This window comes from Emys orbicularis, chromosome 8, assembly GCF_028017835.1.
Source record: "Emys orbicularis isolate rEmyOrb1 chromosome 8, rEmyOrb1.hap1, whole genome shotgun sequence".
In the NCBI taxonomy this organism is placed as follows: domain Eukaryota; kingdom Metazoa; phylum Chordata; order Testudines; family Emydidae; genus Emys; species Emys orbicularis.
Genome location: NC_088690.1, coordinates 46,462,340 through 46,479,863, shown reverse-complemented (window position 1 = coordinate 46,479,863; position 17,524 = coordinate 46,462,340). Strand labels below are relative to the sequence as shown.

The 17,524-nt window shown below is 47.4% G+C and overlaps 2 protein-coding genes across 2 annotated transcripts in view; both read right to left on the bottom strand.

The window, feature by feature from the left end:
- Positions 1-10,506, bottom strand: part of F13B (coagulation factor XIII B chain) — a 30,782-nt gene extending 20,276 nt beyond the window's left edge. The window contains exon 1 of the mRNA XM_065409835.1: positions 10,437-10,506. Coding sequence (XP_065265907.1) covers positions 10,437-10,506 — 70 coding nt within the window. The remainder of the gene's footprint in view (positions 1-10,436) is intronic.
- A 5,175-nt stretch (positions 10,507-15,681) lies between these two features.
- ASPM (assembly factor for spindle microtubules) overlaps positions 15,682-17,524 on the bottom strand; it is a 41,183-nt gene continuing 39,340 nt past the window's right edge. Inside the window, exons 26-28 of the mRNA XM_065409477.1 lie at positions 17,084-17,260; positions 15,866-16,038; positions 15,682-15,787 (exon numbers count right to left, since the gene is read on the bottom strand). Of these exons, the coding sequence (XP_065265549.1) occupies positions 15,682-15,787; positions 15,866-16,038; positions 17,084-17,260 (456 nt within the window). The remainder of the gene's footprint in view (positions 15,788-15,865; positions 16,039-17,083; positions 17,261-17,524) is intronic.

Below are 17,524 nucleotides of genomic sequence, written 5' to 3'. Positions count from 1 at the left end.
TTATACTGAAAACCAAAGACATTTCTTTTCACTTTGTCCTATACTACAAGAAATGGGCAGATTCAGTGAAACTAAAAGGTAATATATTTAGCAAGGGGGTGTCAAACTTATGGCCTAAGGGATGGATTCAGCCAACTTGATCTATTTATGTTGCATGTTAGACACATTCGGATGGTCTAGAACCTCAGTTTTCATCTAAAAAGAGTTTCTAGGCCTCATGGTTGCAATAAATCTAACATTTCAGTGTCAACATAACTAATTTTATTGCTGATAATTTTAGCAGATGAAATGGGGAAGATGTGGCAAGGAAGCCCACAGCAATGTGGGAATTGAAAGTTGCTACAAAGAAATAAATGCACAGGGAAGAATGGAGAAAAAGAGGTTGGTGAAAAGAAGTGACAAAAGAGGGCCGAAACAGCAGCGGCTGTAAAAGGGAGCATGTTTTCCCACTGAGGAGTGTTGAATGTGACATGATAATAATAATAAACAAAATTCCTAAGTATTTAGATACTAATGTTTAGGCCAGATACTTTCCAGGCTCTGGTTGTAAACCTATGGCAGTGGTCTCAAACTCAATTTACCTTAGGGACAGTGCCAGTCCTCAAATCCTCCCAGCGGGCCAATAATGTTACTCATGCCCCAAAACTCCATTCCCCCCCCCAACTCCACCCCCTAAGGCTCTGGGAGGAAGTTTGGGTGGGGGAGGAGGTCTAGGGTAGGGGATTGGGGTGCAGGCTCTGGGAGGGAGTTTGGGTGCAGAAGGGGTGAGAGGTTGGGCTCTGGGAGGTTTGGGTGGGGGAGGGCATCTGGGGTACAGGCTCTTGGATGGAGTTTGGGGGCTGGGTGCAGGCTCTGGGATGGGGCAGAGGGTGGGGGTGCAGGAAGAGGGGGTGTGGTTGCAGGCTCTGGGAGGGAGAAGGGGGAGGGGTGCAGGATCTGGGAGGGAGTTTGGGGGCTGTGGGGAGGGGGTGCAGGTTCTGGGAGGTCAGCTGACCTTTTATGCACTCGGCCACGGTGATGAACAGCTGCGAGGACTTCCTGAACGGATTAGTCGGCTCCAGGTAAAAAGCCAGAGCCCATCTCACATCCAGTATGTGTCGCTGGACACATGGGGCTTGGGGCAGAGGACTGGCAGAAAAATGTCCTGACCCACGTGATAGGCGGAGACCACCTTTGGGAAGAACGAAGGGTGTGGGCGGAGCTGGACCTTATCTTTATGAAACACCATGTACAGGGGCTCAGAGGTCAGGGGCCTGACTTCTGATACCCGCCTAGCCGACGTGATCAATACCAGGAAGGCCACCTTCCACGAGAGGTGAGACCAGGGGCACGTAGCTAGCGGCTCAAACAGGGGGCCCATGAGGCGGGCTAACACCAGATTCAGGTCCCACTGCGGGACTGGGGGCCTAACATATGGGAAGAAACGATCCAATCCTTTAAGGAATCAGCCAGTCATAGCATGGGAGAATACCGCATGGCCCTGCACTAGTGGGTGGAAGGCCGATATGGCCGCCAGGTGCACCTTGACTGATGAGAGCGCCAGGTCCTGGGCTCTAAGATGAAGGAGGTAGTCCAGAATCAGCTGGATTGGGGCGGCCACCGGGGAAGTACCCCACGCATCTGCCCATCTGGAAAACTGAGACCACTTTGTTAAGTAAGCTCGGCGCATGGAGGGCTGCCTGTTTTCCAAGAGAATGCACTGAACCCCCTCCGAGCACATCCTCTCCTCCCAGCCTAACCATTGAGCAGCCATGCCATGAGGTGGAGTGCCACTAGGTTGGGGTGGAGGAGGCGGCCCTGGTCCTGGGAGAGAAGGTCCGGGCGGGATGGCAACGCCCACGGCAGGGCGACCTCCAGGCCCATGAGGGTCCCATACCAATGCTGCCTGGGCCATGCTGGGGCAATCAGAAGGACCCGGGCCTTGTCCATCTTTAACTTTTCCAGGACCTTGCCGATCAGCAGGAATGGGGGAAAAGGCATAGAGAAACTGGCCTGAGCATGACAGGAGGAAGGCATCAGTAATAGCACCCCCTCCCAGCTCCCCCCACCCCCACGGAGCAGAATCGGGGACAGGGACGGTTCTGCCGAGTCACGAACAGGTCCACCTGGGGAGTTCCCCACACTTGGAAAAGTCTGTGCACCACCTCTCGGTGGGGAGACAACTCATGCTGAGAGGAGAATTCCCTGCTCAAGCGATCTGCCCGCGAGTTCCGGGCACCTAGTAGGTGGTAGGTATGTAGGCAGATGTTGTGGGCTATACAAAAGTCCCACAGCATGAGGCCTTCGTGGCAGATGATCGGGCCCCGCCTTGCCTGTTGATGTAAAACATCGAGGCTGTGTTGTCCGTGAGAACCCTGACCACCCAGCCCTCCAGGTGCGAGCGGAAGGCCATGCACGCCAGCCGTACCAGCCTGAGCTCCTTGACATTTATGTGGAGGGTCAGGTCCTGAGCGGACCATAGATCCTGGGTTTGGATGTTCCCCATGTGGGCCCCCCATCCCAGGTCCGACATGTGAGACACCAGTTCCAGCGACGGGGCCCTGCCCCTGAACGGGACTCCTTGGAGCATGTTTCTCAGGAAGGACCACCACTCTAGGGAGGTGAGCACTGGCTCGGGCACCGAGAGAACTTTGTCCATCCTGTCCCTGGCCTGGGAAAACTCTGAGGCCAACCAGAGCTGGAGGGGCCTCATCCTGAGTCTAGCGTGACAGGTCACATGTTGGCATGCACATACGTGGTCCAAGAGCTGGAGGCACGCTCTGGCTGTTGTCACCGGAAACCTTGTGACCATGTCGATTAGACCCTTCAAGATCTTGAACCTGTCCGGTGTGAGGGAGGCTCTGGCTGAGGAGGCATCCAGGACTACCCCGATAAACTCTATGCATTGTACCGGGACTAATGTGGACTTGGTGTTGTTTACCAACAGGCCAAAAGTGGTGCATGTGGACAGAAGGAGCGCCACGTGATCCCGCACCTGCGACCGGGAGCTGCCCTTGACCAACCAGTCGTCCAAGTAGGGGAAGATCTGGACCCCGCGGCGCCTGAGGTAGGCCGCTACCATCGACATACATTTCATGAATAGGCCAAATGGGAGGACCGTAAATTGGTAGTGTTCCTGCCCCACCGTGAAATGGAGGAAGTGTCTGTGCCCCTCAAATATATGAATGTGGAAGTACGCGTCCTGCAGATCAGGAGCAGCCCGACCTCCTGCTCAAGTAGAGCCTCATGAGAGGGGTCCCCCAGGAGGGATGGGGTGAACGGTGGTTGGGCAGGGTGGAAGTAATCTGCAGGGTGTAGCCCCAGAAGAAGGTGTTGAGGACCCATCGGTCCGAGGTCAGCCGTGACCACTCCGGGAGGAAAGCACACAACCGATTGGAGAAGAGAAGCTTTATTGGGGGGTGGAACCCTGACGAGAACTGGCAGGGCGACCCCGGGTCTCCTGTCAAAACCACCTTTTCCCCGCCTGCTTGCCCTTGAAGGACCCAGGCTGGGGGACAGGCTGAGACTGCCTCTGCGGGCATTTCTTATAGTCCCGAAACTTTTTATAAGCGAGATCATATTTAGAGTGGGCGGCCTGCTAGGGCTTAAACTTAGGTTTAGCTGGAGCCGGAACATAGATGCCCAGAGTCTGAAGCGTCGTGCGGGAGTCTTTCAGGTCATGCAGTTTTATATCCGTTTGTTCCACAAACAGAGCTTTGCCATCAAATGGGAGGTCCTGCAAGGAGGTCTGTGCCTCACTGGACAGCCCAGAGAGCAGGAGCCACGACGCCCTTCTCATGGACACTGCAGAGGCCATAGACCGCGTGGCCATGTCCGCCACATCCGACGCTGCCTGCACTGTTGCCCTGGCAGCCGCTATACCCTCCTCCACCAGCGCTTTGAACTCCTTCCTGTCACGCTCCTAGAGGGAGTCCTTGACTTGGGCAAAGAGCCCCACAGGTTGAACTCATACCGGCCCAGGAGAGCCTGATGGTTCGCCACCTGTAACTGGAAGCTCAAGGACGAATAAATTTTTCTTCCAAATGAGTCCAGCCTCCTTGAATCTTTATTTTTCAGAGTAGGGGCTGGTTGGCCCTGCTGCTCCCTGTGGTTGACCGACTCGACTACCAGGGAGTTAGGGACAGGGTGGGTGTATAGGTACTCATGTCCCTTGGCAGGCACAAAATACTTGCGTTCCACTCTCTTAGAGATGGGGCCAATGAGGCCGGGGTTTGCTACAGGGCATTTGAAATTTTCGCCACCCCTTCGTGGAGAGGCAAGGGCTCCCTGCCCGGTACCGAGGTGGACAGTATGTTAAACAGGGAGTCCAAGGGCTCCTCCACCTCCTCCATCTGGAGATTGAGGCTTGATGCCACCCTTTTTAATAGTTCTTGGGCCTTAGAGTCCTCCTGCATGACGGAGGGAGGAGGGGAGGGCGAGGAGGCCGGTGCCATACTTTGCGTGTCCACTGGCACTGGAGGATCTACCACTTGGTCGCAGGGCCGCCCAGAGGATTCGGGGGCCTGGGGCAAAGCAATTTTGGGGGCCCCTTCCATTAAAAAAAAGTTGCAATACCATAGAATACTATATTCTCGTGGGGGCCCCTGTGGGGCCCGGGGCAAATTGCCCCGCCCCTGGGCAGCCCTGCTTGGTCGGCCTCCGGGCACAGTGCTGAGGATGTATGTCCCACTGATTCCTTCCTCAGAGGTCGAGAAAGGGAGGCCGACAACCCTTCTGAGGCTCCGGCCACCAAGAGAACCCCCACTAGGGGCTGTGTCAGGGGCCACGGTGCCCACTGGTACCATTGCGCCAGCCACAGGGCCCGGTGCCACTGCATCTGCTGTGGCACCGGGGAAGCGGGCTGTTCAGCCTGGCTCACCTGACCCATCGATGGACGGCTACGAAGGGAGGCCGGGCTGGTGTACGACCTGCCACTGTCCCTGGACGGGGAGAAGCGGTGGTGCCGAGAGCGGTGCCAACCCAGAGACCGCGACCTCGACATGGAGGACTGGTACCATTGGTAACAGCTGCTTGACGATCGGCTCCAACGGGTGGATCCGCAACGGCGACTGGCCGGCGATCAATGCCCGGGGCTGCAGGAGCGGTGCCGTGGCGGGGTCCTGGAGCGGGACGACGAACGGGAACAGCGTCGATGTTTGTGTCACAACCAGCTACGATAGCCCCTCCAAGACGAGGACCTTCGGTGTTGTGTACTTCTGTCCTGTCAGCGTTCGCTCCTCGAGGCGGAGCGGTGCCTGGAGTCTTGGTCAGATGGAACCCAGCCAGAGAACCTGCTGGGAGTCGACGGCGACCCACATGGACTACACACGGAACGGTCGCTGAGCGGCGAACGGCGTCGGGAACATTCTCTTGACCGAGACCGGTACCGAGTCGGGGGTGACTGCGGAGATCCCAGTGGCGGCTTGCCTCTGGAGCGTGGGGCCAACATTGGCGGTACTCCTGGTACTGGCATGGACATGATGTCCCCGGCCACCTGCAGGGCCTCCGGCATTGAGGGCATCCAGGGAAGCCTGCTAAGACTGGGCCGGACTACTCCGCTCGACTTAAGTTGAAGGCCTAGAGCCCAATGGGGATCAAGGACTGCCCAACACGGGTCTAGTCTCTGCCCCATATTTACTCTGGTGCCACAGCAGCAAAGGTCTCTTCTTAGCCTTCTTGGCGTGCCCCGTGGACATGGAGCAGTGCCGACTAGTAGATGGTGCCGGGGGGTCGCCATGCACCAACATCACGGTGCCCGGTGCTGACTTGGAGCGGCACGCCAGAGTCAGGGTCAACACCGACTCCATGAGGACAGCCCAGAGCCTAATGTCTCTCTCTCACTTGGTCTGAGGCTGCAAATCTTACAGCGATCACCGAGATGAGTTTCACCCAAACAGTGTAGACAGTCCACGTGTGGATCACTCACTGACATCGGGCGTCTACAAGTGTCGCACAACTTAAAACCCGGGGCACGGGACATGACCCGGCCCGGGCGCACTAGCTAAACTAAACTAAACCTAATCAAGTGCTAACTACAGGTCACGTACACTGAATGAACAAGAGGCTGGGGACAAGCTACAGCAAAGCTTGAGCAGAGCAGTTCCGAAGCACCTTCACTAGCGGCAAGAAGGAACTGAGGGTAGGGGGGAGCGCACAGCGCCCCTTATACCATGGAGGCGCCACTCCAGGGGTCGCTAGGGGTGCTCCCTTACGGGTACTCCTAGGGGGAAAACTTCCACCGGTGCACGTGGCGAGCACACGCCTATTGTGAAATGCACATGAGCAATCACTCAAAGAAGAACTTTAGGATGCGTAAAGCAACCTTCATGGAGCTATGTGCTGAGCTGGCCCCTGACCTGCGGCGCAAGGACACCAGATTGAGAGCTGCCCTTCCCGTAGAGGAGCGTGTTGCAATAGCTGTGTGGAAGCTGGCGAATCCAGACTGCTACCGGTCAGTCGCAAATCAATTTCGAGTAGGAAAGTCCACTGTTGGGGCTGTATTACTCCAAGTGTGCAGGGCAATAAATCGCATCCTACTGCATAGGACCGTGACTCTGGGAAATGTGTATGACATAGTGGATGGCTTTGCAGAGATGGGTTTCCCTAACTGTTGCAGGACGATTGATGGCAACACATTCTAATTTTAGTGCCAGACTACCTTGCCTCTGAATACATCAATAGGAAGGGATGCTTCTCCATGGTGTTGCAGGCGCTTGTGGATCACCAGGGGCATTTCATGGACATCAATGCAGGCTGGTCTGGAAAGGTGCATGAGGCACGCATCTTCAGGAACAGTGGCCTGTATAGAAAGCTGCAGGTGGGGGACTTTCTTTCCAGACCACAAGTTCACAGTGGGGTGTGTGGAAATGCCCATAGTAATCCTGGGAGATCCAACTTACTCCTTACAGCCCTGGCTCATGAAACCTTACACAGGGCACCTGGACAGCAGCAAGGAGCATTTTAACAACAGGCTGAGCAGGTGCTGCATGGTAGTCAAATGTGCCTTTGGCCGTTTGAAAGCTCACTGGAGGGGTTTAAATGGCAGGCTAGACCTTATCGAGGATAATATTCCTGTGGTCATAGCCACATGCTGCACTTTGCATAATCTGTGTGAATCTAAGCGTGAAATGTTTGCTCAGGTGTGGAGCACTGAGGCAGAGCGCTTGGCTGCACAGGTTGAACAGCCAGATGCTAGGGCTGTCAGAGGAGCCCAGAGGGCTGCTATTAACATCAGAGAGGCTTTGAGGAACCACTTTGACAATGAGGGGTAGTAATGCATGTCTGCTTTGGAGTTGCTTCCCTGTTGCATCCATGTACAATTTTGGGGCCCAAGATCCATTCAACACAATGCTTTAGAAGCCTGTACCAGAGAGTGAATTGATTGCTAGATGCTTTTGTAGAACACAGAATAAAAACGCTGTACCATTAAATACCTTAGCCTTTATTTACTGTTATAAGGGTAAAACCTCACAACTGCATGTAGCTCCAGCTATCATTGTGCAAGCTGTGAGAGGGGGTGGAGTGATGAGGAAACTCAGGAGTGCTGTGAAGTGAAAAGGAATGTGTCGGCATAGAGGGAGTGGGGTTGGCAAAGAATTGTGCATCTGCTGCAGAGGCGCTCGAACTCTCATCTGCTCAGTCTGCAGCAGTATCAAGGACTTGAGCATCTCGGTCTGATCCTCCATAACTTTTATCATCCGCTCTGTCGCTTGCCTAGCAAAAGCAGCACTCTTTTCTGTCCTGCCTTTCAGCTTCCCAGCACTCTTTCCGTGCCCTGGTCGGTCTCTCATCACACTGCAGCACCACACGGAACATCTCTTCTTTGCTGCGCCTAGGACTTTTTCTTATCTGTCGCAGCCAGTCCACGAGGGTGCGTGATGTGTTCTTAAAGGTCTGTGCTGAACAGAAGAGGGATTGTTACATTCCAGCAAATGATTGAAACATTTTAGTAAAAAGGGACATTTTAGTAAACTCTCTCTCTGAGACTCTAGGCAGGCACACAGCTCTGCGAGCACCCCAATCCTGGTGAGTTTCAGGAGTGGGGGGGAAGATAGTTGTGTGTACGGACAAAAAGGTCTCTGCTTGCAGGGCAGCTTTACAGGGAACTCATTCTAAAATTATACCACAATTTTTCATAGGCGGCCAGCCTCCTGGCTGACAACTCGCTGATGAGGGTGACTAGGGAAACCAGGGCTCAGCTTCTGAATGCTTGCGGCTTTCACCACAGTCTATATGCAGCTTAGCTATGTGCCACTTTGGTCCCAGCTCCAGTGATTGCTAAATGGCATGGTACCGTTTCCTACAATGGGGGACCTAACAAGGCTGCAATCCCTTGGAATCTGCAGCAGAGGATTAACAAGTACCGCTAGGAAACTTTTCAGAGCCTCTCTCTGGAGGATTCCCTGAAGGTCTCAATGTCCACTGACACTCTGCTTGGCCATGCAGATTAGCTACACACTACCTGCCTCCCACTTTTCGATTCCCTACACAAGCCACAGCAACTTACCCGGAGTCTCATCTGCTTCCTGCTCCCCGTTGAGCACTTCTGGAGTGGAGAAAAATTCCTGGCTGCCTGCCCCACCCGCTGGGAGCACCACAGCCTCTTCTAGCTCGACTTCATCCACAATTTCAGCCTCAGGGTTACCCCCTCTTTCAGCAGCATGTGAAGTATCCACAGGGCAATCGGCGATGGAGGTGGAGTCACCACCGAGGATAGCATTCAGCTCTAATAGATGCAGCAGGTCTTACGTGCACCACCGGAGCGATGGTATGCCTGCCTCAGCTCCTTTATCTTCGCTCTGCACTGCTGTGTGTCCTGATCATAGCCCTTATCGCACAAGCCTCGAGAAATTTGCCCATACGTATCCTGATTCCTACAGGTCACTCGCAGCTGCGACTGAACAGACTCCTCTCCCCATATATTGATCAGATCCAACAACTCAGCGGTGGGCCAAGCGGGAGCGCGTTTGGGGTGATAGCCAGCTATGCTCACCCAGGAAGCTCCTCTGGGAAACCAGCAAACAGGAAATGAGATTTAAGAGTCCCAGAGCTTGCAAGGGGGAGGGGCGGGTTGGCTGCAGGGCAGCGGAGTTCAAACCACTGACCAGAGCAGCAGCAGGGGAATTGTGGGATACTTTCTGGAGGCCGATAATATCAGAAAAAGAACTGTGGTGTCTACACTGGCTGTTTGTCGACAATAAAGGGAGGGGAAAAGACAAAAGTCTCTCGCAGGGGTGGACGTTTTATGTCGCCAAAACTAGGGTTTTTTTCCCGAAAAAAGTGACCTTGCAGTGTGTACGCTATCACTGTTCTGTTGCCAAAAGCTAGTTTTTGGCAACAAAACTTGTAAGTGTAAACAAGTCCTAACTGTGACATCAGTGGGAAATTGCTGGGGACTGGAGAACTGAATTCTAAATTAAATTATATTCCAGCCCATGGGCTGTCACTTAACATGGAATGTGGCCTTCTGTCCGAAGCGAGTTTGGCACCCCTGCATTTCTTTTTGTTAGAACAAAGGAAAGTAACTACTACTTACTAGTAAACTATTATTGACATCATCAGGCTTGATTAATGACTTATTGAATTAACATATTGCTGTGCTAAACAAACTTGAAATTCCTGCATTTCTAATTCCTTTAGACAGGCCTAGCAAGAGAAGGTAAGAGGGGGCACCTTAATTCAAGGAGGTCCTACCTAGAGAGTGGAGAGCAGTCTGTAAATTGGTCTGCACTCTGGAAGCTACATGGCAGGAATTTATAGACTGACAGGATGTAATTTTCTTACAGTGGAAAAACTAAAAATATAGACAAGAGTAGATTGGTTCAGTTAGAAGTGACCCAGCCTGCAGAAAAAAAAAAAAAAGATAAGGGAGATGGATACAGTGGCTTGTCATATTATCTAGTGATGGGAATAGTTAAAAATCTTGGCTTCTAGAAAATAGGGGTGAAGGGAGCAGTATCCCATGCTGGAGGAACCAGGAACATGAGGTGCAGAGCATCATCTTAGGTTATTAGCTATAGGCTAGCATTTGATTCCCTAGTTCTTTTACTTTTATAAGTCTGCGTACCTTCAAACATTGCAATTTATATGATTTGTCCACAAATAAAATAGAACTAAAGTCTGTTTCTGTAACTGCTGCAGAATGAGCTCAAAGGAAGTGGTTCCAGAAATAATAAAATGGGATGTTCATATGTTAGTGTCTGAACCTTTTCCCATAGGTGCTATATCTATGTCAAAATTTCAAGGTTCAACATAGCAACAGCTCACTTTTCATAGCAAGTGTTCAATCAAAAATATTAGAAATACAAACCCCACTAGCAAAATATATTCCCATTAAGAATAAAACCATTTATCAAATTAAAGCAACTGCATAAAGCACTTTCCTAAAAGTAATATGTAAACTATATTCTAGATTATCATATTCTTTTATAAATAAATGAATGCCTCACTACTTTTACCTTCTGCTGAGGTTTCTCCTGAATCAACCAAAATTATGAGAAAAATCCAGCTTTTAAATGCCATATTCATGGTCTCTAACAAGTTTTCACCATTCTGTGAACACTAGTGGCTAACTCAGTATTTCTTTTGAAAATTCAGTTAATTATTTACAAAAAGGTATTTGGAGTATGTTTTGTAACACACAAAAAAGGTATTTCAAAGCATTTACTGATTTTTATTCCTTAAATGGAATGACTAGACCTGAGTAGCTTTATTTCAATTAAGAAGCTCAATAATAGTGAGGCATAATGAGAAAAATGCTGAAAATGGCAGCTGCTTTCACTATAAAATAATGAACTTTGGCAAACGGTAAAATAGATTAATTGGAAACTAGTAGCCATAAATTCTGGGAATTTTCAGGCCCCCTGGTTTAAAGGCCATTTTGCTGTTATCAATTTATTTACTTTGGTTGATAGCGTGTCTAGTTTTCTCTTCTATTTCCATCCCTAACTGGCTACATTCTACTAGTTTGTTTGCACTGAAAGCTGGTAGGTTCAAAGAGAAAAAACGGTCATTGCCTTTGTCTGCTAAAACGTTGTTGCATGATCAGACTGTTTTATGAATGCCCCAGCTTTAATGGACAGGATAATCCCATCTTTTGGTTTAACAAGTTCCAGTTGAAGGCATATTCATATTCTGACCTACATGCACATTCTCTTAGAAGTTCTAAGCAAAGACAACTGATAAACTAAGCTAAAAACATAGTTTCTGAGATACTAGAACAATTGCTACCAGTTGATTCAATAATATGCTGCAAGTATTTTAACAAGGGCTTCCATAAAATTTTCCTCCTCAGCCTGTAGAACTTCATGAACCAGGGTGTTCAGGTTCCTGTAGAAGAAGGGCAACAAACTGGATGATCTGTTTAGGTAGTTTCCCCATTTAAATAAAAATATTCTTCTATAATCAAACAAGGAGACACCACAACAGTTACACATTTTATTAAAAGCCCTTTGCTAGAAATGTTTATACTTTTCACTGAAAAAAATACACTGAGTACCATATATGGATACTAAAGGAGGTAGCCCATCTATGGTGAGCCCTTACCTGGCAGCTGGTGCAATTTGGAGAGTTTCCAGTGCTCCTCAGAAATAATTATGAGCCCCAGGAGACATTCTCTGGCAAAGATCAGTTAGCAGTACCCAAGAGACAGCAATTCCCTTATAGACAAGAAAAATCTTCCCAAATCTTCCCTTCAAAGAAAAGTCTCCTCCTGCATATCACCAATTTTATTATATTACACGAGTGCCTCTAAGTGAGATTAAGAACAATTAAAACCAAAAATCAAGAAATCCTGTCTCCACCCATGTGCTGGAGGTATGGTGGTGTTGGTAGGGTTGCTTTTGTCGTTAAGTTCACGGTAGTTAGTATATATTAGTTTCACAAGACAGTTCATTGGCTACATCACTGAAAATAAAAATTGAAAATTATTAGACACAACCATGTCACATTACTCTGCATTTATAGTGCAGTAACACCTGAAGGCCTCAGCCAGGTTGGACCCCACTGTGCTAGGCACCGTTAAACATATAAGTAATAGTCCTTTCACCAAAGAGTTTAATATGAAATGTTACAATATTGAATTATCAGTCCCTATAGTCATCTCTGCCCTAGATGATTTGCAAACTTCTTTTGATGTTGTGTAAATTCCAAAATAATATAGGCATTATTGCCAGCATTACAACCTCCACAGTTCTGGGCATTTCCTTTATTTAGGTAAGGACATCAAATGGTTTTATTTAGGACTCTGTATATGCAGAAATATAAACAAGATCTCAATTGATTGACAGGTACAGACCAAGGTCTAGATCCTCAGAACTGTGTTGATTTGCCCCAAGGATCTTGCCTTAACTCTCTAGTGCCCCAGAGCAACAACATATTTGACAGTGTTACATTTGTATCATTCACAAACATATGTACCATACACAGACAGACCGCATATTGAGGAAGCCTTTTGGGGCACAAGGCCCAGAGCTTATGTTTTTTTATATACTTGTGATGGCTTATGTAAGTGTACTAAAAATACAGTGCATGATCTGACGGTGCAACTTAAGAGTTGAGTTCTGTGTAACTATAAACAGGAAGTATGGAAGGGGATTTTCTTTACCTTTGTTACAGCAGCCTTCTGCAATTTGGAAAACAGGATTTAACAAACATGGCCAAATACAAGAAACGCTAGATCTATATTGAACACTTTCTGGTTTCCCCTACACCAGGGGTCGGCAACGTTTGGCACGCGGCTCGCCAGGGTAAGCACCCTGGCGGGCCGGGCCAGTTTATTTACCTGCTGACGCAGCAGGTTCGGCCGATCGCGGCCCCCCGTCCTGGGCCAATGGGGGCGGCGGGAAGCGGCGCGGGCGAGCGATGTGCTGGCCGCGGCTTCCTGCCGCCCCCATTGGCCCGGGACGGCAAACCGCGGCCAGTGGGGGCCGTGATCGGCCAAACCTGCCGCGTGAGCAGGTAAATAAACTGGCCTGGCCCGCCAGGGTGCTTACCCTGGCGAGCCGTGTGCCAAACGTTGCCGACCCCTGCCCTACACTTTCAAGAATGTAGCATGTTGCTTCAGGTATATTGGCTTGGAGTTGCTAAAGTTGTGTGGAGACTGGGTAACTCTGGGAAATGTTGACATTTGGGCTTTTAACGAGTTAGAGCAGAGGTTCTCAAACTGGGGGGCTGGCTCCCTGGGGGGCGGGGCATGGAATACATTCCAGGGGGGCACAAGCTTTGGGGGGGAGGGGAGGGGGGGAAATGTAAAATGTGCACATTTTACCCACAACATGAATACCTAGAAAAGCTGATTCCTCCAGACCTTTCAGGTCCTCAGATGGTGCTGTGCATTTGACTCTATACAGCACTGTGTATTTTGACAGATTTCGGTCATATATCATGCATAGCATTACACAAAGTCATTGCCATCTGTATGTTAATCCGTTTGCTATGACTCAGTGTGCACATTTAATTGCAAGCATGGACCACAATCATAATTTTGCTTTTGCTCTTCTCACAATGGATCCTTGACTCATTCGTGCAACAAGAAAACAAAAAGTGAAAAACAAACAAAGAAGCCGAAACTGATTCAAGTGAAGTGCTGCCACCACATATATTGGTATATGTACTTGTGTGGCGGGGTGTGCGTGTGTGTGTGTAAATTACTATAGACACAAAGAAGGGGGGGGGGATTATCAAATAAGTTTGAGAATCACTGAGTTAGAGTAATAGAGTTTAAGGCCAGAAGGGACCATCAGATCATCTAGTCTGACCTCTTGTATTTCACGGGCTGCCAACACCACCCAGCACCAACAACCCAACAACCAAAATTAGACCCAAATATTACAGCCCACAGAAGTCTAGACCATTTGTCACAGGGAGAGGCTAGGAGGATGCACCAATACCATAGGCCCCTGCAATGGCAGGGAAATGACAGATATACTCACATAATCCTGGCAAGAGGCCTACGCGCACATACCGCAGAATGCAAAAACCCACCAAGATTACAGCAAATTTGACCTGGGGGGAAAATTCCTTCCCAACATACATCTCAAAAGTTTCTGCATCTGACCATCTTCTTTGTATCCTCTCCTCCTCAGGTCAGTTCTTGTGCTAACTCAGTAGCCGGTCTCTTCCCAGACCCAATTCCTAGGAGGCCCCCACCCCCACAACTATCACTGAAACTCCACTTTAGCTGTTCACTGCTCCAATATTTGCTAATGACTGGTTTTTAAACCTAGCTAAACTAGGGCAGTACCGCTCTCTTGTTAAGGGATGCTCAGAAAGCACCGAGTTATGCCACACACCTGCCGCAAGTCACTCACAAATCAAGACCACTTTCAAAACACAAAATCATTCTTCTCTCAGGGCATACACCCACAAAAACTCCACTGTTAGCTGCTTGTTTTGGCAAGACTAGCCCCATATAAGATCATATAAGACATGAATGGGTTATTTGCTAGCATCCAATAGTCTTAGACATATAACAGGAATCATCTAGCAGACATTGTCTTTAAAAAGGTCACTAAAAATTGTATGAAAATGTGCCCAATGCTTTCACAAGTGATTACTTCTTAGAAGTTTTCTTAAGGTTTGTAATTAGGGGTCTGGAGATTAGAAAACTTTGTGAGTGCTTGACCTTCAGAACTTTGTTTAAAAACCTGCCCAGTGGATTGCATGCGTCTGGAGCACAGCCATTTGAAGTTCAACTTTGCCTGATGATTCAGGGACCAGAAAGGCATAGTCTTTCTTTGGCTTTCACTTTATTATGCACGTAAGTCTTCTTTATCACTTAAGAGAGGGAGTTTTGTACCTTGTCAATAAGACTATCTAAATAATTGGTTTCAGAAAGCCAGCCCTCAACAGAATTATTCTGAGGAAGAAAATGTCTCCATCCTCCAAAGAGATTCCCTATGCAGTTTTTGTTTGTTTCTTTTTAATGCTTTCTGTGCTGTTCCTTAGACTTGTTTCAGAAAGATGTGGGTAAGAAGCAGGAAAGAAGTAACATTTAAGGGAGAGGCTGTGGAGGGCTACATCCATGTTCACTGCTGAACAGGAAGAGTCCTGGCCCCTGTCAGTAACTGAAGGCCCAGGAAGAAAGGGTCTAAATGGAGATAAGGATTATGAGATTTATGTATCTATCCTCACAACACTCCCCTGTACTATTCTCCTTATTTTATAGACCGGGAACTGAAGCACAGATTAAAGTGATTTGCCCAGGGTATCTATAATGGAATGAAAACTGAAATGTGGGTCTCCCACAGCCCAAGGGAGTCCTCTAATCACTGGACCATCCTTCCTCTCATGTATACCACCTTTGCAGGCTGACTTGCACACTAATAGCTGCTCCTCATTGCCAAATGGACATTCAAAACACATTCAGCCTTTGTGAGAAGCTGCATGTTAAAATGCTGCCTTGTTTTTTATAAGATTACAGCTGCATAAAAACAGTATATTTGAAATAGTAAAGCAAGAAAAACACCCAAGAGCTTCAAAGCAGTTCAGTATTTTATTGTACAATTGCTTTAAGCATTAGTACAAAGTAGCGTAAAAAAACCAACCCCTGTACATAATACAAAATAAAACGACAATTGTAGAGTAAATTTGCATCTTTAAGTAATCACCTTTGACACTAATTTGTTTCCCCCCTCAAAAGCATTTAACCATTTTGAATACACACATATATACACACACATTTTCAAAGATAGTATCTACATTTTAGTGGTAGGCAGTACCAAGTGTATCCATTACCATTCGAATAGCTTGCAGAGGATCTACAATTTCTTGCATGTTATCTTTCCTTAAAACCCAGTCTGGTTTAATTCTGAAAAAAGAATTGCTTGAAATTAGACAACAGTATATTTTCACAAGAAAAAAAAGCAGGTTAATTTAAAATTCTTACCTTGAAACTACTTTTGTTCGTACAGGAGTTACTGGAACAAAGAAACTCCCACTCATGGATGTGTGCATCTTGTGTTTGGAAAGAGTTCTTTCAGCATCCATTTTGTGTTTACGAGCTGTAAGTCTATATAAGCTATGAATACGAGAAGCAGCTCTAGATGTGCTTCGGATGTCCTAAGAAATGCAAATTTCACACAATCAATACTCAAAAGGCAATTTAATAGTAAGTTAATAAATAATGGAAAACTACTCAGTTTGCTCAATAGTCTACATTTTCACAGAACATGCAGCACTTCTCCTCTCCATGAACACACACTGAAATGTATTTGAATGCAATAGATTTTTAATTTCAGTTGGCATTTCAACATCCTGATGGCATTAAGACATTTGAACTATCAGTGACACTGGAAGATACACAAGTAGCTTTATAACCAGATATTTCCAACTAAACTATTTCCAGAAAGGAATTTTATGCCTTGAATGCAGTTTTGTCTAATGATGGTTCCAAAGATACAGCAAATATTAACTAATTCATTTACAGCTGCACCAGTGGAAGTGCTAGATTAGACAAGGCCACAGGTGGATACCAGCAATATTACCACTGAGTATCATAGAGCTGTTCTGAAGAGGTTTAAAATGACATGTGAATAAACAGCTGGTGGCTATTTATATCTGGAGCCTTACCTACACTAACGCTTCCAGTGTTGCTACCACCAATGGAGCTACACTGATGGAAATCATTTGAGTGTACACACAGTTTATTTGTCTGCCACAAACCAGGAAACAACGGTGCATGCCAACATGAAGTCTCACAAACCAACTGTATGGTAAGTAGAATTTGAGAACATTGTAAGTCTTACTGGATTGGAATGGAGAGCAAGGGCAAAGACAATATTTACAAAGTTTCATCAAGAAAAAGAAAGTACAAGTGGATTATCAGAAAGAACGGTATGTGAGCTCTGCGTAACTATCAGTGTTTTTAAATATAAAAAAAAAAAAAAGGGTAGAAAGACCAAGTTGTGCAACTCAAAGATCATGCACCACACTCAAGGTGAAATACACACCATATTACAATATTACAACAACAAGTACTATTGCAACTGTGGTGGACATTGCTATAGTCAGATGCATATACTTCAACAGGCAGTCTGAATAATTCAATAGCAACCAGCTGGAAGAAGCCATAAGAAACTACTAAAAATGAAGTACTAAAACTTACAGAAGCTCTCTTTGAATCCTTTAAAAGAATGGCCAACAAACAACATGTTTTTGTGAAAATGCTTCCACCTTTCTCTGAAGTTTTGTCACCAGCCTTTTCTCTGTACATCTGCAGTAGATCCAGTAATGTATCTACAGAATTTTCCACTTCATAAACTGCTTGAGTAGTTCTTTCATACTTAAAAGGAAGACAGAAAAGCTGATGTAAACAGATCTCAAATATAGCCCTATCAAGCTCTAAGAAAATAAAGACTACTCTCATTCAGGCCAACCAGGTGATATTTTTATTATATGGATTGCAGTTCAGATGAAACAATTCATTTCTGGGCATTAAGCTAAAGTGCCAAATTGCCCTATGATAAATTTTTCTAAAACTTTTTTCTAGAAACTGGGACAGCAGAGGTACATATTGTGCTCTCAGATTACTTAGCCAACTACAATG